The sequence below is a fragment of the Populus alba genome, chromosome 5 (genome assembly GCF_005239225.2).
Source record: "Populus alba chromosome 5, ASM523922v2, whole genome shotgun sequence".
Lineage (NCBI taxonomy): Eukaryota > Viridiplantae > Streptophyta > Magnoliopsida > Malpighiales > Salicaceae > Populus > Populus alba.
The window spans coordinates 5,122,770-5,145,725 of record NC_133288.1 but is presented as its reverse complement, the minus strand read 5'-3'; the positions used below and the strand labels follow the sequence as shown (position 1 = coordinate 5,145,725).

Genomic DNA, 22,956 nt, shown 5'->3' with positions numbered 1-22,956 from the left:
AAAGAGGGTGTTTAGCGCTACAGTTGGATAGTTTTTGTCAAATTTAATCTAAATTATTAAAAATTAAAATATGTAATTAAACACTTTAAAAGAGGGTGTTTAGCGCTACAGTTGGATAGTTTTTGTCAAATTTAATCTAAATTATTAAAAATTAAAATATCAATACATTTCCAAATAATAAATACTTTAAAAAACAATATTTTTTACTATGCTAAACCTAAAAATGTCTAATATGAAACAAATGATCCAGCATATACCTCCATGATCGACAAGCATCATGAAATGGTGAAATTAGGGAGTATTGATCCTCAGATTTTCAAGTGGAAATCCCAGGTCACCATTTTTAACCCCTCAGACCGGTGAAGTTGGTTTCTGACGGATAAGTTTCTCACAGATAATAATAGTAGTAGTAATAGTAAGGTAATTTTTTTTCTTTTTTCCTGTCAAGTGCAGTAGTTTTTCCATCATAATAAACTGTGGCATAAAAATAAAAAAGTAGGAGATTTTGTTAGTTATTGTACTTCAAAGTCCTATGAACAAATAGCCTCCAACGCATCATGCTATTTATAACTCCATTAAAGGCTCCCTCGTTCTCCACTCTGTCCACCATCTGTAACATACGCAGTCATTCATCAAATCTTCAATGTCAGCATACAATTTACCACAAGAGATAAACACAAACTTGAGCAATATGATGCATGAAAAGGCCACCTGAGATTCCAGTTCCATGACAGATTGCATATATATACATGACATGCAAAGCCAACATTGGAGACATCAAGCTAGAAGCTCTTTACGTGATGACTACCTGATTATTTGCAGTAATGGAAAAGCTCTTTATGCAAATCACTGAGACTGCAAGTAGACATAAAACCCACAACAAAGTTCATGGCACCACATACAAAGGTATCGATGAAAATGCTCGTCGTTTTCAATCTTCACGCAGATTAATTCTTTATTATTGTCTATAAAAACTGGAAATAGTATTAATATGAGAAACACAGGGAAGTAGCAGCGTAAAAGGATCAGGCAACCCTTCCATATTATGATTTTATCTTGAATCAACAATTTGCCAACCCACACCCTACCCTTGTGTTGTTTGATTGTTACCAACAAGAACCACAACATTCTTCTCTTCCATTATTCCGAGGAACACTTCTCCTGATGACACACCCTCCTTGTCTGCAAATAAATGACATATCAACAGATGTTTTTCTCCAGGGAACAATTTCATCCACTCCATTATGGACACTCTTCAGTTTTCTTATAACATCAAGCACACTTTAGCAAACAAGCCAGGGGTTGTCTAACTCCCACAGCTGTAACTAGTAAGACCATAGCTGTGAGCACTTGTTTTGGGGATAATCAAGTGTTTACAGTTTACTTGCAATTGCTTAACAAAGTTAAAATATACCAGATACTGAACCTGCTTCATACTAACTTCCCCAAATAAATTTATGATAAGCCCTGAAGAAAGATGCTTCTCTCTGGATTCTAATATATGTCACGGAACAAATGGCATCATAATCCCTTTTCTTTTCCTGGTAACCGCTAAAATTTCCTCATTTTCAGAGCTATAAAAAGAACTAGTAATGATATTCTCAGAATAACATTCCATAAAGCCCAGCATCTTTGATTTATTGTTTCCTACTAGCATCAACTATGGTCTAAGCAACTAATTATGACTTTCTAAATATTATGAATGATAACTTCAGAACTCATCAAGTTTCCTTTTAGCTTCAAGCATTCAAGTACCGCCATGTTCATGCTTATAATGTCTCTATCATGTACATCCCTCTACCCCAAAAGGGTACTAGCATCAATTACAAGAGTGAGTGGATGCTTCACAATTCCTGCAGAATTAAAATTCACACATCTAATAATAACAAGCCAACCCAGTCCTCTGTATAACAAACTTCCGAATAAGTAAAAACTCAGTCCCTTCTCGTCGCCTATTCCAATTCCACTTTTACTCGTGTTCAAACAAAACAATTTTCCATTTCAGTTCTGTCAGACACGACAGGATAGCTGCCATCATCTAAAATGATGCAGCAGCAACAAAAATTCGAGGAGAATCTGAACCTATATTGGACAAGATACTGTAAATAGATTCATATAGCCGACACCAACAGTTTGGGATCAAGATTTAGTTTACGTTTTCCGTTTTCCCCCGCCCAACTAAATTGGTAAATTTCCCATGTCTCGGTTTGAACTTTGAATTTGAGACACCCGTTTAGGCTGTAGTACTAATCCAATGACATGTCTAGAGCTCATTCAATGGCTTCAATGAGCGAAGTATACATGAATAAAATGTCTTTCTAAGCACTTATTTTGGAAGATATTACTCCAACACAATTGATTCAGCATTCCTGATATTCCATGCCTAGGCATAATGTCACATTCTCCCTGGCCTAAAACACAATCTAGTCCAAAGCAAATTTCATTAAAAGTAGTCAAATTTGTAAAATATGTTAGATTAACAATCCTAAAATTCTGATAAGATCATCATTTTCCATTCGACACACATTTAAATTTCAAGAATATCAAGATAAAACAGATTTACCCAAAAATCTCCACCAACCCATAACATAACATAAAACCCCCTTAACAATTAGCAATCAGCAGACAATATACACAAAGAAAAGAGTAAATTAAAAAGAAAACAAGTCCAAATAGTAAGGTAAGAACATACCTAGTTATGAGTTATGAAAGGTAGAAGATATCATCAGTCATGAGACGTATGTAATGCAAGATCCTCAAAGGAGTATTTCTAAAATCCAAAGCAGGCAACCTCAATTCCCTTATCCTACACTCCCCATTTCCTCGTGACACCACATAAACAGGCTTTGAGTCCACTTTCCTAAACAAATACACCATCTTGCTGCCTCCAATTCCATCACTTGGTGTGTTATTTTCCTTAGTCTTGAAAAGAGTCCATCCAACACCAGCTAAAGCCCTTGAAAATTTATCCATGGAATCAATTCTATCACCAGTTAACCTCCAAAACAAAGAAAATGAACAACAATCCCAGTTACTATCATAAAGACTGTCGCTTTCATATCCACCCATAACTTTCTTGGTGTGTTTTGAGTTGATAAATGCAAGCTTGAACAACCCTTTTGAGAGTGAAACAAATGAGCGAAGATGGGTTAAAGAAGAAGAGTAAAGTGAAGGGAATGGTAAAGGAATGGCATTGTTTGGTAAATGCAACAAAGATGATGTTGATGTCCATGATAACGAAACTGATGATGTACATGGAGTTGATGTCGATGTCGATGGTGATGTACATGATGATGGGTATGAGAAAATAATGTGAGAAAGAGATGGTGTTGGATATAAGTCCATGCCCATGTCTCTTGCAATCTTGGTTAGCCTGTATGTATCTGTAACAAGTTCTTTATTTGGCAAGAACAGAAGTAGTGGGGTCTTCGTCTTCGTCTTGGCTCTTGTTTTTGTTGTGTCTGTATTATTGTCGCTGTTGGTGTGGGTGTAGCTGGTGTTGATGTCGCTGTGATGGTGATGGTGGGAAAGGAGAGGAGGAGGGTTGTTGATGGTTTCTCCTAAGACCAGAGAGCGTACCAGCTTTAGTGGGAGCATCTTTGCTTTGCTTTGCTTTCATTCTTCTCTTACCTTGCCTTACCTTAACTGACCACTTGTGTTAAAGCATCTTCTCACAGTGAAGGGTGGTGTGTCTTCTCGGTCTTCTGTCAAAAAAGAGTACACAATGGGCCCATCGTCATTTTGACTACAAGTTAAACCAACCAAATTCCTTTCATCCATCCGAGTGATTTTTTTGACCTGAAATTGGTTCTTCTCCAGAGGAAATCATTGAGAAAGATATATAAACAACTATTTTCCCCAGCCAAAGCAACATATGGTAAGGTGGTCTTCGCAATGCTATTGAAGCATCATCCTTTCTAGGTTAAGTTATCAATATGAAAATTTAACTGCAATCTCATGAATATTATTTATAAATACTTGTAAATATCTATTTAGTTATCCAATAATAGTAAATATAATAAAAGCTCTCACATGTGAAGATCTGTTGTCAATTCCTAGTTATCAACTTATCAAACATGGAGTTGGAGCCCAGTTGCCTAAGCAACGTGCAGGGACATTGATTTCTCGTATTATAAACTTCCATTTCACCCCTCCCATGGTCTTACTGTTGGGCTATTCACTTGGGTGATGCATGCCCAATGAATAAAATTTTATTCTAATATCTGTTAAAAAAAAGATTATAACTGCATAATGCACAAGATTACTGGTTTAATCCCAGCATTATAGCATCAAATTGAGTGAAGAGCATATGGAGGCATTTTAGCAAGGAGTTGAACCACCCACCTCATTGTTGCAGAAAAACACAAGACAAGCATACTATCTATCTTTTGAACAAATTAAAAGAGCTTCTCAGATTGTTTCTACAGTGATTTTCTGCCATAATTCGCCTTTTCCTATTTTAAACAATTTGTTCTTTCTAGGGTGGGCTACGGGGGAGCTGTGCTTGCATCAGATGAAAGTTATTTTGATATCTTACCTGTAATATAAACCGCGTGGCTGTTTCACTATATCATTTTATTGTTTCTCCTTTCATGTTTCACTATAGATTATAATAGTATTTATTTTATAAATTTTTAATTTGATTCTCCAACGTTGTTTAGATGCAAACTAGCTTTGATACCCGCGCAATGCCGCGGGTTATTTTTTTGTATAAAAAATAAAAATTTAAAAATTTTGGGTTTTTCTGCAAAGTTATACCCAAGAATCTTGGGTTTGACTGCAACACCTGATCTAAGAGTAATATTTATAATATTAATAATAAAATTAAACTTGCATGACTCAAGTTTAAGTGAGTTTGACTGTAACACCGGACCCAAGAATATTGGATGTGGGTCTGGCTATAAGGCCGTGTCATAAAAGTATGATAATTAAATAGATTAATTAAAAAAACAAAAAAAAAATCAATAAAAAGGAAAAAGCTGATGAAGAAAAAGAAAAAGAAATTGAATTAATTGGGTTAACCCTTTAAACCAGGTTATCTTGTAAAACCTAGGATTTGCATCATGAAAGTTTGATAATTAAATAGAAAAAAAAAAGATAGGTTTACCCAGAATTAATCGGGTTAACCTATCAAATCAAGTTAATCCGTTAAGCCTAAGATACATGTTATGAAAGTATGAAAGTCTGATAATTAAATAGAAAGAAAATTAATTTTAACAAACTAAATTAAATGAAAAAAATAACTCGTCAAATCAGGTTAACCCATCAAACCCGAGATTCGTATCATGAAAATATGATAACTAAATAAAAAAAATTAACATTAACAAACTAAATCAAACAAAAAAAATCATTAAAAAAATTAAAAAGAAAAAACAAAAGAAAAAAACAGTTATATACAATATAATAATAATTATAATGAAAAAACATGGAGAAAGCTAAAGCTAAAGCTAAATTCTCAACTAACTCAATATTAAAAAAATAAATTTAACAAAGATAATTTAAAAAATAAACATGTGGGGAAAACACTGCAGCCAAACAAAAATCATGTAAGGGAAACACTATAATAATCCATAATATTTTTTTTTTTTAAAGTTACAAAGCTAAGTTCTCAACCAGCTTAATATATATAAAAAACCGACAAAAGCTAATGAAAAAAAAAAGAGAGTCAATTTTGGGTAAAAGAAATGAAAAAAAAAAACATGTAAAAAAAAGGAAACAAAAACAGAAAAAAAGCACGTAGGGAAAGCTACAATGTTTTTAAAGAAAAAGACAAAAAAACTAAATTTTCAATCAGTTTAATAGTAAAAAAATAAAATCAACAAAAATAATTCTAAAAAAAAATATGTAAAAAATGACAATTTTGGAAAAAAAGAAAAACAAATAAAAAAAATATATGGGAAAAGCTAAAGCTAGATTATCAGCCAGCTCAATATTGAAAAAATAAATTCGATAAAGATATTTAAAAAAAAACTATATATGGGGAAACACTACAGTAAAGCAAAAACTATATAAGGGAAACATTGTAGCAACAATATTATTTTTTTGTTTTTTAAAAAATACAAAGCTAAATTCTCAACCAACTTAATATATATATAAAAAAATCTACAAAGATCATTTGGCAAAAATAAAAAAAATAATGTATGAGAATATTATAGCAATTCACAATGTTTTAAAGAAAAAAAACTACATAATTAAATTTTCAACCAGCTCAATATTTTAAAAAATTAGCAAATATAATTTTGAAAAAAAAATAAAAAAAAGAAGAAATCAATTTTGGGGAAAAAAAACATGTAAAAAAAAAACAAAAAAAAACATGCTAAAAAAAAAAGAAACAAAAAAAACCTGCTAAAAAAAATACCAGACCCAATAGCTTTGTATGCGGATCTGGCTGCAATGTCATGTCATAAAAGTGTGATAATTAAATAAATTAATTAAAAAGAAAAAAAACCAATTGAAAGAAAAAAACTAATAAAGAAAAGGAGAAAAAAATATGAATTAATTGGGTTAACCCGTCAAATCTTGGATTCATGTCGTGAAAGTTTGATAACTAAATAGAAAAAAAAATTGACGGGTTAACCCAGAATTAACCGTACTAACCCGTCAAACTAGGTTACCTATCAAACCTAGAATCCGTGTCATGAAAGTCTGATAATTAAATAGCAAACAAATTGAACATTAACAACTTAAACTAAACGAAAAAAATTAATTAAAAATAATAAAAAAACAAAAAGAAAACAAAAGACATAAGCCTGTTAGTAATGAGGAAAAAGAAAAAAAATTTGAATCAATTGAGTTAACCCTTCAAATCAGGTTAACCCGTTAAACCTGAGATTCGCGTCATGAAAGTTTGATAACTAAATAGAAAAAAAAATTGATGGGCTAAACGAAAAAAAATTAACAAACTAAACTAAACGAAAAAATTTGATTAAAAAGAAAAAAAGAAAAAAAAATTTGGGTTAACTTGTCAAACCAAGTTAACCCATCAAACTCGAGATCCGTGTCATGAAAGTATGATAACTAAATTAAAAAAATTTTCCACACTAACAAACTAAATTAAACAAAAAAAAAATCATTAAAAAAAAACATAAAAAAAACTAAAAAAAACCCATAGACATAAAAAAAAAAAAAAAAACAAAACAGGAAAAAAAAAAACTGCCACAAAAAAAAAAAAAGCTACAGTAGAAATCCTAGACATTTTAGTATATTACTTAATAATATATATAAAAAAAAATAGCAAAGCACGAAGTAGGTCCCAACCATCTATTATAAACTCTTTCCACTTGTCCAAATCCTAACACATCACTCTTTCCATGTCATCGCCTCACAAAAAAAAAAACAAAAAAAAAAATTTGCAAAAAAAAAAGAACATGCTTTAGCTACAGTAAAAAACCTACACGTTTTAGTATATTAATTAATGAGCCTAAATTAAATTCTCACTCTTTTCCATATATTATCTAGAAGCTACTTCAATCTGTCAAAAGCAATTACAAGTTATCAATTATTTTAACAAAAAAAATAAAAATTACTAGAATGAATTAATTAACTCATCATCCAATCCCAAACTGTATTCCTAGGCTAGTTTAGTTAAGTTTGGATTGGAAATTGAGTCCCACGATAGGCAATACAATTTTTCTATCTTGTTTTATATTTTATTTTATCTGATACTTGGGCTTGAGAATTTGAACAAGATTCCGATGAATTATAGTCACTTTGATGCTAAAGTTTAGGGACTAAACTGAATTTTTTCATAAATCAAGGACCAAAATAAAATTTAATCATCTTTAACCTCTAACCCAGAATTTTAACAGAAACCTACTGTTCTCTCCAAATTTTTAACACAAATTCACCATTCAAACAAAATCATAACTCAAAATCATCATCTTTCAATTCAATATCTCAAAATCATCCAAATAATCAAATACTTACAACAATTAACTCTATAACATTCAAATTAAATCATCAATCAAACCTAAAACACAAACTTCATAACCCTAACATTTATCAAAACCAAAATTAAAGCTTAATTAACACATATTTATATATAATCTTACCTTTAAACTTATTTCCTTTAACTTTTTTTTATTTCCCTTATAATTTCTTTTTTTTTTCTTTTTCTTCTTCTTCTTTCTCCCTTCTCTCTCACAGTTCGCTTTCAATTTTAAGATCCCTCTTTCTTTCTTTCTTTCTTTATTTTTTATTTTTTATTTATATTTATCATTTTTTTATTTAATTACTACTATACTCCTCATTTAATTATACTTACTTTTTAAACCTTCAAGAGCTTTTTTATCCTTTCCTATCTTTTTAATACAAAACATAACAACTACTATTAAAAAAACGACTGTATTAGCAGTAATTATGGCCAATGAAACTGTATTAGCAGTAACTGTGAGATAAGACTACCATTGGAAAAACGACTGTATTAGCAGTAATTATGGCCAATGAAACTGTATTAGTCATGAGGTGTAGTGTATTCTGTACAAAATTTTAATGGTTAATGCAAGGACATCAATTCCAAGCAGACTTGAGGATCTTGAAGTTAGGGAGGCGTAACATACTAACATGGTTATGGGAGTGGATTGGCTGCTAAGACTTTACTCGCCGATCCTATTCGGTTTAATAAAGATGAGATTATCTTTCAAGAAGGAGGATTGATCCGATCCTATTGTAACAGTGGTTCCAACATGGTACAAGGAGATTATGGACACCTACAAGCAAGATTCTCAGTTGCAGGAAATAATTGATGGGAAATTGACAGAGCTGACAATTGGCCTGAATATACTTTTACAGTTGATATACTCCGGTATAAAAGGAGAATTGTGATCGGCAAAGATGACCTGAGAGAAAAGGTTGTTAAAACAATTCATAATTCTTGTATAGAAAGCGCCATGCTAGGATACACAGCTCTTACGGGAGATTTAAGATTGTGTTTTAGCGGCCTTTAACGAAGAAGATGGTAAAACAACTGGTGAAGAAGTGTAGTAATGTCTGTGAAGAAGCTAAAATGGGAAGGATAGCCTATCATGTACTGTAGCGATCATTGCCAGCATCAAGAGGAGTTTGAAGGGATTTTCTTAAGAATTATTTTTTAATCTAATTATAATAACTCTATTTTGTTGTCTAAGGTTTTTTTTTCCTTTTTAACTTTTTGAGACACGCGTACCTTCTTTTTTTAACAATTAAAAAGAAAAAGTCGTGGGCCCCCAAATCTAAGCAAACTTAATAAAAACCCTTGTCAGTATTTTTTGCAATAAATTCCAAGCTAGCCATCAAACGTGTTTGTAACGAGAAAATCACCGAAACCCTATTTTCTTCCTATTGGAGTAACCTGGCATGAATTTCAGTTACTGGGCTGACATAATAATAATCATCAGTGATTGTAACAGCTCTGTTTCTAAATTGGGTTTCTGTCAGTTTTTTTTTATACCATTGCTGTTTCAGTCAGATTGTCAACGTTTTAGTTTTTATTGGACAAGCGTTGATTGAGTCCAATTTTACTGATTAATTGTTGCAGGAGGTGAAAAAAACCGATGGGGGTAACAGAGAATGCTTCTGCTCATGTTTGTCTCTTTTCTAATTACTATAATTTATATTTCACTGCTTTTGCTTTTCTTCTGCTTTGTGGTAGCCCCATTGAACCTGTTGCTTACACTGTTCCGCCATCAACATTACAAGAAAATCAAAACTGTTTGGTATTTTTTTGTTTTATAAGAAAATGGTTTTGAATTGTGCTTTTGACATATACCGATTTTTTCCTCCTATGCAAGCAATTTGGGTATTTCTATAACATTCTTTTTCACTCGTATGAAAGTGGGATCCCTTCGTGATAGCTATAAATCATGATGCCAATTTTGTGTGAATGAGGGAGGAGCACTAGTCCGAAGGAAGAGATTATTAACATGCAAGACCCTTTGTGCTGCTAGTGGTAATCATGAAAATTTAGATGCACTAATCTAGTTAATCTGAGCACAGACTTGACTTCTTAAGCTGTGAGGAAAGAAAATGAAAATACAGGTTATAATTGTTATATTTGTGGGCTTATGGAAATTTTTGAACATGCTATTTCTTTTTGTGGGCTTATGGTGTTCGTGGTCGCCTAACGTATTCTTGATTTGTAATTCCATGCACAGGGACTAAAATTTGATGTGGATGACATGATTGTGAAAATGGCATGCCAAGACCAAACCAAAATGCTGCACATCAAACAGCAGCTGGCAACCATAGACCACACTCCAGATCATCCAGTATACCCTGTCGTATGTTTCCTTTTTCCTTTGTGTCTGCTTCTCTAGAATTTGTTTTCATGATACCTACGAGTGTAGCCATGTTGGTCTCTGGTTTAAAGAGAAACGAAGGACGAATGAAGTTTTCATTGACTAGTTTTCAATTGGTTTGATTTTTCCATACAGATGGTGCATGAGGCAATTATGTATTTAAATGAAGAAGGGGGATCCACCGAGGATGCAATATCACAGTTTATCATGAGAAAGTATGATGTTTTTCAGGTTGTTCATGTGGCTAAACTAATTGAACAATTAGAGAAACTTGTGGAGAAGGAAGAGATAGTTTTTACATCTGAGAATCGATACATGCTTCCAGCTGAGGACTCTGGTTCTCCTGCTAAGTTAAAGCAGGGAAAGAAGCAGTCGGTGCAATATGAACTGGATCGGAGAAGTAATAAGTTGCAAAAGGTCAATGAAGGAGTTCAAGTTCAAGAAGATCAGAATGCAATTATAGAAATAGAAGATCAACCTGAAAGTGATAAAGCAAAAGAATCACAAGCAGCTCAAAGTGAAGGTGTTGAATACCATAACCATTTACAAGAAGATCAGCTTAGGGTATATGAGGAAGAGAGGCTTGGGATGACTACTGAGAATTTTTCTCAAGTTGTTGAAGGACAGTCAAAAGTGATTGTAGAAGATAGATACCAGCAAACTGCTGGAGTAGATGAGGGAAGACATGAAAAAGAAGTTCATATCCAAATGAGGGAAACTGAGGCAACTGAAGAGCGAAGTCAATTACAACAACAAGAACTCCTAGTGACTGAAGATCAAGTGGAAACTGAACGTCAAAGTAAAGTGACTGAAGACCTGCATCATGTTGAACATCCTGAAAATGAAGAAATTATAGGCGAAATTCGACCTCAGGTTCCACAAGATTTGTATGTTGACGAACATTATCAATCAGAGGAAACACATATTAGAACCATTCCTATGCAGATTGAAACACGAGGAAAAGAAGTTGGAGTGATTGGAGAGGAAAAGGCATTGCAAGAACAAGATAATAAAGTGGGGAACAATTCTACTGACACTAGGTTTGCTCTTTTCTTACTTTGCAACATTGTATCTTACAGTCTTTCTTGTTACTTTATTCTTATCCCTTCTCCTTTTCTGATTAATTAAGCCATACATCGGAGGTTTCTGCACAACCTGTTCGAGATAAAGACATGATAGCTATGCGTCAACAATTAAACCATGTTGGGTCTTCATTGTTATTGCATACTCTGAAGGTGAAAGTTTAAAACTGGAGTATTAGCTATTCACATGTTAAACTTGGAAAATTGGTTACTAATATGTAAAACTCGTCTTATTCTGTCCCATGAAACACGTTTTAATTGTTTGTTTAATTTACTTTGATCACTAGGAAAAGTGTATAAATGTGTGGAAGAAGTTAACAGAAGCTGAGCATGAGCTGATGGATGTTCTTAGCTGTTTGAATTCAATGGAAGTAATAGCCAATATTCATGAATCAGAGCCAAAAGCATTGCCACATTCTGATTATGTACCCAAAGATCCAATGCAACTTCAGCAGAATCAACAAATTGAGCTTCCTAAACTCAAAAGAACTGCAGAAGTTCAAATAACAGCATTGCAGGAATCTTTTCAAAACCAGAAAAGGCAGGCTTTACCTGGAAATCATGATTTCCCATCGAAATACTGGCCAGAAAAAATTAGTGTTTCTCCTGCTCAGCAAATCATGCACTCACAGCAACTGGAGGTGGAGAAACATCAAGATTTTCCTAGTTTTAAAGGCTATCTACAACTTCATTACCCAGAAAAGGGGTCCAAGTCTTGTTCAGTTGCAGGTTCTTTGGAACCCCAGGAGTTGAATCTGGTGCAGAGATCAGAGCATCATAGCACAATTGTAGAGGACCTTCAGACTCCCGTCAATTTGGAGCATGTTGAACTGCGTGTTGAGCTGGAGCAGCGATTAGATGTCCCTGAGCTAAAAAAGGCTTTGGGAAAAAACTTGTCTACTGATGGAGAATTGACACCTGCCGAGGACATCACTATAGATAGAGACCAGGTTGAGCCTGAGAGGCCTCCAGGATTTGAGGTTACAGGGGAGCAATTTTCCCAAGAACGGCTGCAGGGTGCTATTCCTTGTGGTGATGCAAAGAAACTCGAGCCTATGGTAGGAACCATGACACGTTCGTTTTTATCTTTAATTGCTCATGTGTTTTTTTAGGCCTTCCATTCCTTTTCTATCATTTATTATAATCGGAGATGGTATGGAACAGACTGAAGATAATATAGAACTGACTTCATATTATCAATGATATTAAATATAGTACCATAGAACATACCATTCTATAGATTTGACAAAATGAATTGTGTGGCTATGGAATCAATGCAGCTCGTGAATGGGCAGAATCTTGAACTATCAGTCAAAGAAAGGCATATAGAGGTTGAAACGATCACTTCAGAGCAACAACGCCAGATAAAACAGCAAATACAAGAGAAAGAATTACATCCTCTGGAGCAAAGGGCATCCAAGAATAAATCTGAATCAGGTGCAGCTGGAGCTACTTCTGATCAGCAACTCCATAACATCGAAATGCTTCAAGATCCAAAGCAAATTTTGGTGGTACATGAAACATCCCGATTAACGAATCAGCAAAAGAAGGGTCGTGGCAAGAGAAAGAAACTATGGCATCGTGGCACAAAGGCATCTGAATCAAATCCAGCACATCCAACAGATGCAAATGATGTTGATTCAGACAGACAGGGGAAACTAGATCATCCAATCCCTGAAAGACCTCAAAAGAGAAAACCAAAGAAAGTGGAGAAATCATCTCAATCAGTGGAGCAGGAACTGAAAGATCAGGGTAGGAAAAGACTTCTCAGATCTCAGCTTGCACCAGTAACATCTGATGAAGTCAAAAGGCTAGAAAATCCAAAACAGCAAGAACTAACATCAGCAGGGGATTCTATTCAAACTCAGCAGAAACAGCAACTACAGTCTCAAATGCAATGCTCTTCCCAAGCTGAAGAGATTATGGATAAAACCATGGAAGAATCACAACCCTTACCAGACCAAAATAAACAGGAAAGTCAACTGGCATATCAACATCGAGGGAGGCGTCCTAAGCTAAAGCCTGTCATTGATACAGCTAAGGGGGGAATTTTACCTGTAGATGGTGAAGATCATAACAAGGAGCTGCCATTGCATATTCAAGGGCAAAGGCCTCAAGCCATGACCAGTACAAAACTCATAGTAAGAGAAATATCCTCAAGCCATCAGAGTCACAATGAGAAACAGCCCAAGAAACGTGGCCCAGGAAGGCCACCTAAATCATTATCAGCTGCATCTCAAACTGTCAACGTACCATTGTCTCCACAGATTCAGCTTAAGCAGAAAAGGCAGCAACATGATCTTCAGAAAAAACAAAAATGGCCAATTGGTGCTGGTCAAGGGAGGTTTACAAGATCCAAATCACCATCAGTTGCAGAAACCATTTCATCGTGACCTCCACAGGACTGGCAGCAATGCAGGCCACATTTCAAGAAGAAAAAGCCTCGGAAACGCAAAAGTGATGCTTACAACCAAAGGGAAGACATCCAAAACTTGACCGAGGGAATTAAAGGACAGGGTAATGCTATTCATTTCTCTTTTTTTTTTCAAACTTTTCAGGGGCATTTAACTTGATGGTGTTTTTATTAGCTTTTTCAGTGCATCAGTTTCGGTTTTCTGAACATCGATAGGAAATGTTGTATCACTTTCCTTTTGCTCTATCTTCTATTTATTCTAGCCATGATAGTTCGAATTCTTTTTTCTCCTTTAGTTTACAAAATCATTGCTTGTAAAGTTTTGTGGTTCTTGAAATGCTTATCTAATTGCATGACCAGGTCTTTAGTTAAACTTTACAACAATTTAGTCACTAGGTGAGATCAAATGTCTTTTCTTTAGTAATATGAACTATGAAGAATATAGATCTCATCTCTAATCAGTTTTTTTTTCCTGATCTTGTATTCTCTCTTTTATCTCGCTCTCATAGATTTGGAAACCTTAACATCATCTGTAGATTGGTCGTGATTTTATCATCGCTGTCTTTCTTCTTAATAATGAAAAATGGATTAAAGACGAGCTATAACAAGACATGCCTGGCAAGATAATTAACCGCAAATTTAGTGGTTTGTCTGGAATTTTCTGATATTGTTGGCTGTCTCATCATTTCCATTGGTTGCATAACTGTATTATACTTGCTGCTTTGGTTCTATAATTGTTTGATAAATTTAAAGGTTTCGGTCTTCATTCTCTTGGTCTTGAGATTAGCCAGCAAAGGGTGATGAGTTCCTTGTTTGATGGAGAAAAAGTGGAGTAGTCTCTACTTGTATTTTTTTTTTTTTGTGTTGCTCAATGATGAACAATATGTTCAGTGCTAACATTAGCATGATAGTGCATTTCTATCAATTCATGATCAGCTTGACTATGTGATTTGTTGATCTGGTTCGCTTTTATATATATATATATATATATATATCATACAAGTCTTAAATCCGGTCCCTATCTACCAGAAGTTTTCAATTGCACTATTAATTTGTTATATAGAGTAAAACAAAGTCATGGGACTTGACTCATCGAAGTCTCTTGTAATATGGTGTGCAGAACAAGTGATCCCATACGTGGCACTTCACTATTTAGGATAAATTGAGCAATTAGCACAATAAATTAAATTAAAAAAAAATAGTGGATTTATACAAGTACAAAAAAATTTGACCAAATAACATAGTTTCACCATGATGCATTTCAAAAAAGTGATATTTATTAAATGTTGATATTTTTAAGTACTAGCTTGTGTCAACCCAATATACTCGAGAATATTGGTAAGGATATAAGGATATATATAAAAGATATACTAATTAAATCTTATTTCATCACTCATCAAATGAGTTATCCTGAATTTTCTTTTCCCTAAGCAATAAACAAAGGGGCTAAAAGCATTATTCTCACATGTAACAAGTTTTTTACTTGCTAGCTTGTTACCTTTTAATTCACAGATGATAAAATATATTAAGGTTTTTTTTTAAAAAAAAAAATAACGGCTATTAAGAAAACATTATGCATATTGTTTTGCCCTTTTAACAAAAAAAAAAAGATTTAACTTGCTAGTAGAGGTAATTTTAACATGATTATTGGACATAGATGTAATTTGATCTTTTGACATTTCAAAAACATATTATAAAAACTATATTATTCTTAAAAGTAAAATTTATTTAAAGGTTAATTATAGTTAATCATGTCTTCTTACATTTTGGAAGCATAGTGTAAAGATCTTTATACCTTTTAAAAAAAAAACTAAAACTTACAACAAGAGGTATTTGCATATTTTCATTAAGATATTTTTGTAATTAATAGGTTGGAACAAGGCGATTTGATCTTTTTATCAATTAAAATAATAGTAAAAAAAAAAAAAAAAAAAAGTTGGCGTGTGGGTAACACTCGTGCCCTACAAGCAGCTCATATTGCATCATCCCATGTTCAATTGCTGCCTTTCAGGGCAGCATCTAAAGTGGCCTGACGTGTATTTTTCATTGGTGCTGTGTGTGTGGACGATAAAGGAGCGGTTGAGCTTCGGTGGAGTTTTTTCTCCGCCTCTGTTTTTCTCACTCTTCTCCTTGTACAAATTTAAAGGTTTCTTTTCATTTATTTCTTGTACTCAATTCAATTATTGTTTTTTTAATTTATATTTTTGTTGTTTTTATCTTTCTTTTTTTAATTTTATTTTTCATTTGATTTCATTTAATTTTTATATTAAATTTTATTTTTTTCTAATTTTTTTTTCAATTTCATCCTCCAACATTTGATTTCAAATTAATTTTTTTTTTATCAAATATACTCCTTATTCTTTTTATTTTTTTTAACATTTATTTTTTAATTTCGTTCCCTAACATTTTATTGATTTATAATTTTGCTTCATTATTTTTTTTAGGGTTTTTCTTATATGGTGTTGGTCTCAAGCTCGTGATCAAGATTACGAGTTTTGAAAGTTAACATGTGTTGACTTTAGTTTTTTTATACCACTTTTTAATTATATTTTTTAATTTTATCATTTAATATTTTATTTATTAACAATTGATCTTCGTGCTTTTGTTTTTGTTTTTCTTTTTATGAAGTTATTCCATATATTTATAGTTGCGAGATTAGTGAGTTAACCCGAATTGACAAAACTATTTTATTTAAAAATTTTTTTTTTGGGTTTCACCCTTACCATTGGGTTGTTTTATAATTGAATTTCATGATTTTTTTTAATTTGCTTTAGACAAGGTTACCCTGGTATCACAATAAAATTGTAGATTTAGAATGCTAACTTGGATAGGCTTGAGTTTTTTTGTTTTTTTACCTTCTTTACATTGTTAATTTTTTTTATTATTGTTGTTGAATTTTTATTTATATTATTTAAATTAATTGAGTTTATTAAATCCAGTTAAGTTAATAATCCAATTCTCATATTTTTTTTATTTTTTAAAAATGTTTACATCTTCTTAGCATTATTTTTTTACTTTGAAAAAAAAAATTGGATGGGTCAAGGTGTATGACCCTATCTAGCACTTAGGAGAACACGAACAATGTTTCTTAAAAATCTAAATTTGTTTTACTAAAAATTAATTTGTTATAGGTGATAACTCATCCTCCCTCTCTGGCTGGATATTCAGGTCTATCTGGCCTTTAAAAGGAGAAGTTGAGGATTTAATTCTGTTAGGATCGTCATCGGAAACTTCACTGACTGCTTTTTTCTTGTTAGGACTGCCACTTGCACTTCCTGCATTGCTAGATGGTGAGGGGTCATCATCAAGCAACTTCTCAGCAGAAGACTCCTGCTGCTTCCGAGTAGTTTCTGCTTCTTTCTCTGATTGCTTCTTCTCTCGCTTCATCATTAAGGTCTTGAAACGGAATTTCACTGTTTGGCAGACATTACATGTGCATGTCTGCTTGTGTTTGGGACCCTTCCCACTTGGGGGCTGAATGCACACAAGGCAGGAGCAGCCTGGTCTGTGTCGGGGGTGGTTCGCGGTGGCCTGAGATGAAGCCAGAAGAGCCTCACCCTCTCCCAAAATAGCCAGGTTAGCAAGAGTGTCAAGGCCCCCCAAAGCTTCAACATTATCAATATCCTTCTTGGCAGCCTTCAATCTCTTGGAAGTGACTGTTGATTCACAAACATAACACCAGGTGTAAAGTGGGCGATTCGGAATCATCACATTTTGCACAAGAAATTCCATTTTAAAATCATTGAAATACACATAAACAGCATCTGCAAAAATTGTGTAACATGGTAGTGGAACTAGGTGCCACACTTGAGAATAACTTAATTGCTCCACGACAATGAATTGCTGAATTTTAAGTATGGACAAAACAGCAAAAAGCAAAGTCACTGTAAGCAATTTATACCTAAATTACGGGATGGCAGTAGATTTTCAAGCTGCTCTGGTGTCAAATCTTGAGCCGCCGAACATGATGATCTGGCAGCAGATGTAACCAAAAATGTTAAACAAAATGCAAGGAGCCTGCAATTAACATGTGCTCAGACAACATTCAACTTTCACATGTTGCCTTGTCCATTAGAGAGAAGGGTGGGCACTGCCTACGTTCATTATTTACCATGGAAACAACCAAACATTATGAGCTACTGGGAAAGAAAATGCCAAAGTTAACCAAGCATGCACCAAAGCTATAGTGAATTCTAGGACCTCAAATGCACGTTTGTATTCTGTAAAGAAAATAAAAATAAAAATAAATATTTTGATGTATTTGTAAATGTGTATTTAATTCCAAACGATTTTTAATCAAGTTGTTGAGAGTTTGTATTCTTTGTTACATTAGGGTGTAGTTGGGGTTGTCGCCCTCCTCACTGTAGATAAAGAATAAAAATTGTCATGGAAAAGTGAAGCTTTAAGGGGAAAGAAATTGTACATGGCCAAAGAACAAAAGGGAAATTGCCGCAGCCTTCGAGGTATAGCGTTCCATTTTAAGGATTTGGCTTTTGATGCAAATGTCCCCCTCATGGAAGTTTCCGAGAAATTGTCAATAATAATTCAAGCTAAAACAGAGTATCTGAATATGCCTTGCCATCTATTAAAGTGTTCTGTGCTTGGATGAAAAGGCAAATTATATACCTTAACTTCCTGCAAATTCTTTTAGTTGCCTTTGCATTTATTCCCAAAAAAAAAAAATAGTTCAAAATCCATTAACACGATCCTCCTATCTCCTTGGAGAGAGAATAAAAGAACACCACATTTGAAGAAATCTCGATTTTTATAGGTAATTTCAAGAACGAGCAATGCCCATGAATCCTTATTCTCCAAGCAAAAGACCCCATGTCAATAAAAACCAAATTTGGACTCATATGGGCTTTTAAGAATAAACAAAAACAAGTGGATTGACCAGGTCTTAGTTTTCACTCAGATATTCTACCAAACATTTGTGGTGAGTTAATTAACTCACTGACTGTCAAAAAGAGAGAAATGGGAAAAGAAAAGGAGGGTTTTTGTGTGGTGGGGGCTTTAGTGCTCTTTTTGTGTTTGGGGTCATCAGTTACTTGTGATGATAGGCCGAAAAGGTGGAGAAAGGCTATGATATCAGATGAAACAATGGCTTCATCAATGTTGATCAATAGAGTTCCATCATCCATTGTGTTGCCGCTTCATGGGAATGTCTATCCTAATGGGTAAGGGCATAACTGAACTGGGTTTTGACTTCTTGTTGTTTTCCTTGTTTCTTTGCCAAGCAAGTGATAATCGCATGTTCTGTGTGTTATCATGTATTGATATTAGGACTTTTGTCTCTGATTCTTCGTAATTTATCGACTGAAATTTCAAAACCTTGCTTGATAGCTATGCAATAATTCATGGAGTCCTTCAGTTGTGTTCCTCTGGATTCTGGACTGTGAATACATAAGGCTTTGTTTGGACCTTCTTGAACTCAATTGTTTGTTACTGAAATCACAGAGTTCCATTTTGTAGGTGCTATAATGTGACTCTCAACATCGGCCAGCCTTCAAAACCCTACTTTCTTGATGTAGATACTGGAAGTGACCTTACATGGCTCCAGTGTGATGCTCCCTGTGTCCATTGCACAGAGGTAAAAATCATTGTAACAGGTTTTCTCTGTTTCGTTCAACCAATTGGTAAGCACTACGATGCCTAGAAGATTGTATGTATCTTGTCCTTGAGGCTTAAGTTAAACCTGAAGAACGGAATTATTGTATGATGCTGCTACTCGGATATGACTCCCTAATTGTTTTTCCAATTTTCATTAACATATAAATGGATGGTAGCATGCGATAACTTGAACTCCTTGATTCTTAAGCTTTCTCGGATGTGGTTAGTTTCAGCATAATTTTGTCACTTGTTTTATGGTAAATCTGTAAACCTCTGCTGCTTTGTTAAACGCAATTATGCTCCTTCCAGCTCAGTTAATCTTGAGTTATCACTGTCTGTCAAACTTGCATGTGATTCTAATTAGTTTTCAATATTCTATGCTGTGTGTTGAACAAGTGAAGTTATGTTCTTAGTATAGCAGATACCTTAATTATTTTTCATTTACAGGCTCCTCATCCATATTACCGACCCAGTAACAATCTAGTAGCTTGTATGGACCCCATTTGTCAATCCTTGCACTCTAATGGTGACCAAAGATGTGAAAACCCAGGGCAGTGTGACTATGAGGTTGAGTATGCTGATGGTGGCTCATCCTTTGGTGTACTTGTCAGGGACACCTTTAATCTCGATTTTACAAGTGAAAAGCGCCATCGTCCTCTTCTGGCCCTTGGGTTGTTTTCTTTGCTTTCTCTCTTTATTAAAACTTCATGAGACTCAATGCAATTTTCAGTTGGTTGGCTAGTATGCATAATGTAAATCATTTGTTCTCTCTGTGTTCTTTTTTCCCTCAAACAGATGTGGATATGATCAGTTTCCAGGCGGATCTCATCATCCCATCGACGGAGTACTCGGCCTTGGCAAGGGAAAGTCTAGCATTGTCTCACAGCTTAGTAGTCTGGGTTTGGTGAGAAATGTGATCGGCCACTGCTTAAGTGGGCGTGGTGGAGGATTCCTCTTCTTTGGGGATGATCTTTATGATTCGTCTCGTGTAGCTTGGACACCAATGTCACCTGATGCGTAATTAGGCCTCGAGGATTTCCTTTCATGTTTTTAAAGTTTAGCTTTTATATTCATATCTTTATGTTCTTATGGTAAATGCTCATCGTGCATGGCAGGAAACATTACTCTCCTGGACTCGCTGAATTAACTTTTGATGGGAAAACTACCGGGTTCAAAAACCTGCTCACAACTTTTGACAGTGGGGCATCTTATACATACCTTAATTCTCAGGCATATCAAGGTCTAATTTCTCTGGTGAGCGGCAGAAAATCTAGTAAAACAAGACAAACATAAATGTTAGATAAAGAGCCTGGCATTTGCATTAGTACAGCATGAGCAGGGTTGGTCTATTATCATGTTCTTTAGTCGTCTGCAGTGTTTATTGTGAATACCTGATATTACTTTCAAATGAATCGTATGTTATATATACTATGAGAAAAGATTCTTTTTTCCTTAAACTTGCAGTTCCCCTCGATCATTAGCTTAATTGTCTATCTGCTAGACTGTTATAAGTTGCCATATGCTTCTGATGCTTGGAAGTTAAAAAACAATGTTTTCTCCCAATTTGGCTTGAAGCCCAGATTACTTCCAGTATTAAACCATTGTTTAAATCTCAACGTCCTATATTCATTCATGCCCTATTTTTTTTCAGTTGAAGAAAGAATTATCCGGGAAACCTTTGAGAGAGGCATTGGATGATCACACACTCCCAGTTTGTTGGAAAGGCCGGAAACCTTTCAAAAGCATACGTGATGTCAAGAAATACTTCAAGACCTTTGCATTGAGCTTCACCAATGAAAGGAAATCTAAAACTGAGCTTGAATTCCCACCGGAAGCTTACCTCATAATATCAGTAAGTCCACCCTTCAATAGTTTCCCCTCCTTTGATTTTTCAAGTTTAATTTATAGCTCAATTAGAAGGAGCCTTTGCATGTCAATGAATGCTGACAATATGTTTTTCCAGTCCAAGGGAAATGCTTGCTTGGGAATTCTAAATGGCACAGAAGTAGGGCTGAAGGATCTAAATGTCATTGGAGGTGAGAGTTTCTGTATAATTCGGAACATAGCTTGAAGAACTGAGATTATAAACCTAGGATTGAACTTAAAATTCTCTTTAACTTTCTTTCCTGTGGTTTTATTAGACATATCAATGCAAGACAGAGTGGTGATCTATGACAACGAGAAAGAACGGATTGGATGGGCCCCTGGAAATTGCAACAGGCTTCCTAGATCCAAAAGTTTCATCATTTGATCAGATTGAGGGATGTTATAATCATTAAAAACAGAAGCCCTGCACAAAAAGCTTCTAAAGCTGTCAGTCTCTAGCATTCGTGTTCTTCATGCATCATGTGCAGCATAATTATGCTTGAAAAGTATGTATTTGTGAAAAGGTGAATCATCAGAGCCCACAGTTATAATTAATAAATATTTAACAAAATACAGAGTCGTTTTACTTTCACTGCCTCTGGATCTTCAAATTCAAAGTGCAGGAATTGTTATACTTTCTGCATCCACCATCAGCTGGGTCGTATAGAAAATCAATAAGATAATACTTCTTTTAGGTTAAAACTGGCAAGAGTGTCAACATGGACAGTGAAGATTATGGATGCACCTTCACCAACCCAAATAAACCAACCAACTTGCTGGAAGGCAATATGAACGATGGCTGTTCTTCCATGCCACAATTTTCAAATCTTGCAAGTTACACATCGTATGAAACGAACGTTGAATTATTTGTCTGTCAAGCCCGTGTGAAAGTATGTGTTTTCTTACTTTCGGCTTATTCTTCATGTTCATCCCCTTGGAAGCCCATCGCCATCACATCGCCATCACTTGCATTTTTATTTATTTTTTAATTTATATAAATTCTTTTTTTTTTCTTGTTCACAAAGTGGTATTTTGAATTTTCATTTTAAATGGTATTTTTAAAAATTTTAATTTTTATGTTTAGAATTATTTTTCTATGTTTTTGAATTGTTTTAAAATACTGATATTAAAAATAATTTTTTAAAAATAAAAAATATTATTTTAATATGTTTTCAAATTAAAAACACTTTAAAAAATAACTCTTATTACACTCTAAAATACCCTCAAATTATAATAAAAGATAAATACTGCTAGACTAAAAGCAATCACAGCCTCTTGCATTCTTCAAACTTTGCTTCAAATTCAAGAATTTTCAATTCTTGAAAAAGAGCCCACATTAAAATTTATATCTTTTTATTAAATATATCAAACTTCTTAAACTTGATTCTTCTTATTGTTTTTTTTATTATATATATTATTATTTATTTATCATTTCTCAACAATAAGCATAGGTGCTTAAAACTTAAAAGTCTCCGCATTCACTTCAATTTCATTAATTTTTTTGAATGAAATTTTTATTTTTTTAATTGTTATTTTTTATCCTTTATTTTATCATTTGATATTTTATTTATTGAAATTTAATATCCTTTGATTTTTTCATTGTTTCTGATTCTTATCTAATAGTAAATTCAAGATAATTATCGAATTATAGGTCGAATGAGTTGGTTTGAATTGACCCAAACCAACCAGATCTTTTGTTTTATAAAATAAG

General features: G+C 33.8%; 4 protein-coding genes across 7 annotated transcripts; 2 read left to right on the top strand and 2 right to left on the bottom strand.

Moving 5' to 3' along the window:
- Nucleotides 1-401: 401 nt before the first annotated feature.
- LOC118031020 (uncharacterized) lies at nt 402-3,812 on the bottom strand. Of its 2 annotated transcripts, XR_004684436.2 has the most exons (3): nt 2,693-3,812; nt 809-1,182; nt 402-610 (listed from the first exon to the last, which is right to left on the bottom strand). XR_004684436.2 is itself a non-coding variant. In XM_035035318.2 (2 exons), the coding sequence occupies exon 1, from the start codon at nt 3,595-3,597 to the stop codon at nt 2,704-2,706; it is 894 nt and encodes a 297-aa protein (XP_034891209.1). In that variant the 5' UTR covers nt 3,598-3,809; the 3' UTR covers nt 402-610; nt 2,693-2,703. The 2 variants fall into 2 exon arrangements, 1 of the variants encoding a protein (XP_034891209.1); XM_035035318.2 differs by lacking the exon at nt 809-1,182 and having other exon boundaries at nt 2,693-3,809.
- A 5,461-nt stretch (nt 3,813-9,273) lies between these two features.
- On the top strand, nt 9,274-14,057 carry LOC118030985 (uncharacterized). 3 transcript variants are annotated; one of them, XM_073409099.1, is made up of 7 exons: nt 9,279-9,379; nt 9,515-9,560; nt 10,131-10,256; nt 10,410-11,314; nt 11,404-11,509; nt 11,644-12,414; nt 12,637-14,057. In XM_073409099.1, exons 2-7 carry the CDS (start codon nt 9,531-9,533, stop codon nt 13,747-13,749), a joined length of 3,051 nt encoding a protein of 1,016 aa, XP_073265200.1. In that variant the 5' UTR covers nt 9,279-9,379; nt 9,515-9,530; the 3' UTR covers nt 13,750-14,057. The 3 variants fall into 3 exon arrangements, with proteins under 3 accessions (XP_034891162.1, XP_073265200.1, XP_034891154.1); XM_035035271.2 differs by having other exon boundaries at nt 9,274-9,925; XM_035035263.2 differs by lacking the exons at nt 9,279-9,379; nt 9,515-9,560 and adding an exon at nt 9,930-10,014.
- A 2,580-nt stretch (nt 14,058-16,637) lies between these two features.
- Nucleotides 16,638-18,351, bottom strand: LOC118031950 (B3 domain-containing protein Os07g0563300-like). Its single transcript, XM_073409265.1, has 3 exons — nt 18,344-18,351; nt 17,671-17,786; nt 16,638-17,425 (listed from the first exon to the last, which is right to left on the bottom strand). The coding sequence occupies exons 1-3, from the start codon at nt 18,349-18,351 to the stop codon at nt 16,887-16,889; spliced, it is 663 nt and encodes a 220-aa protein (XP_073265366.1). The 3' UTR covers nt 16,638-16,886.
- A 37-nt stretch (nt 18,352-18,388) lies between these two features.
- LOC118030973 (aspartic proteinase Asp1) lies at nt 18,389-21,837 on the top strand. Its single transcript, XM_035035244.2, has 8 exons — nt 18,389-18,946; nt 19,242-19,359; nt 19,827-20,050; nt 20,175-20,396; nt 20,495-20,633; nt 21,031-21,231; nt 21,343-21,415; nt 21,521-21,837. The coding sequence occupies exons 1-8, from the start codon at nt 18,744-18,746 to the stop codon at nt 21,628-21,630; spliced, it is 1,290 nt and encodes a 429-aa protein (XP_034891135.1). The 5' UTR covers nt 18,389-18,743; the 3' UTR covers nt 21,631-21,837.
- Nucleotides 21,838-22,956: the final 1,119 nt, after the last annotated feature.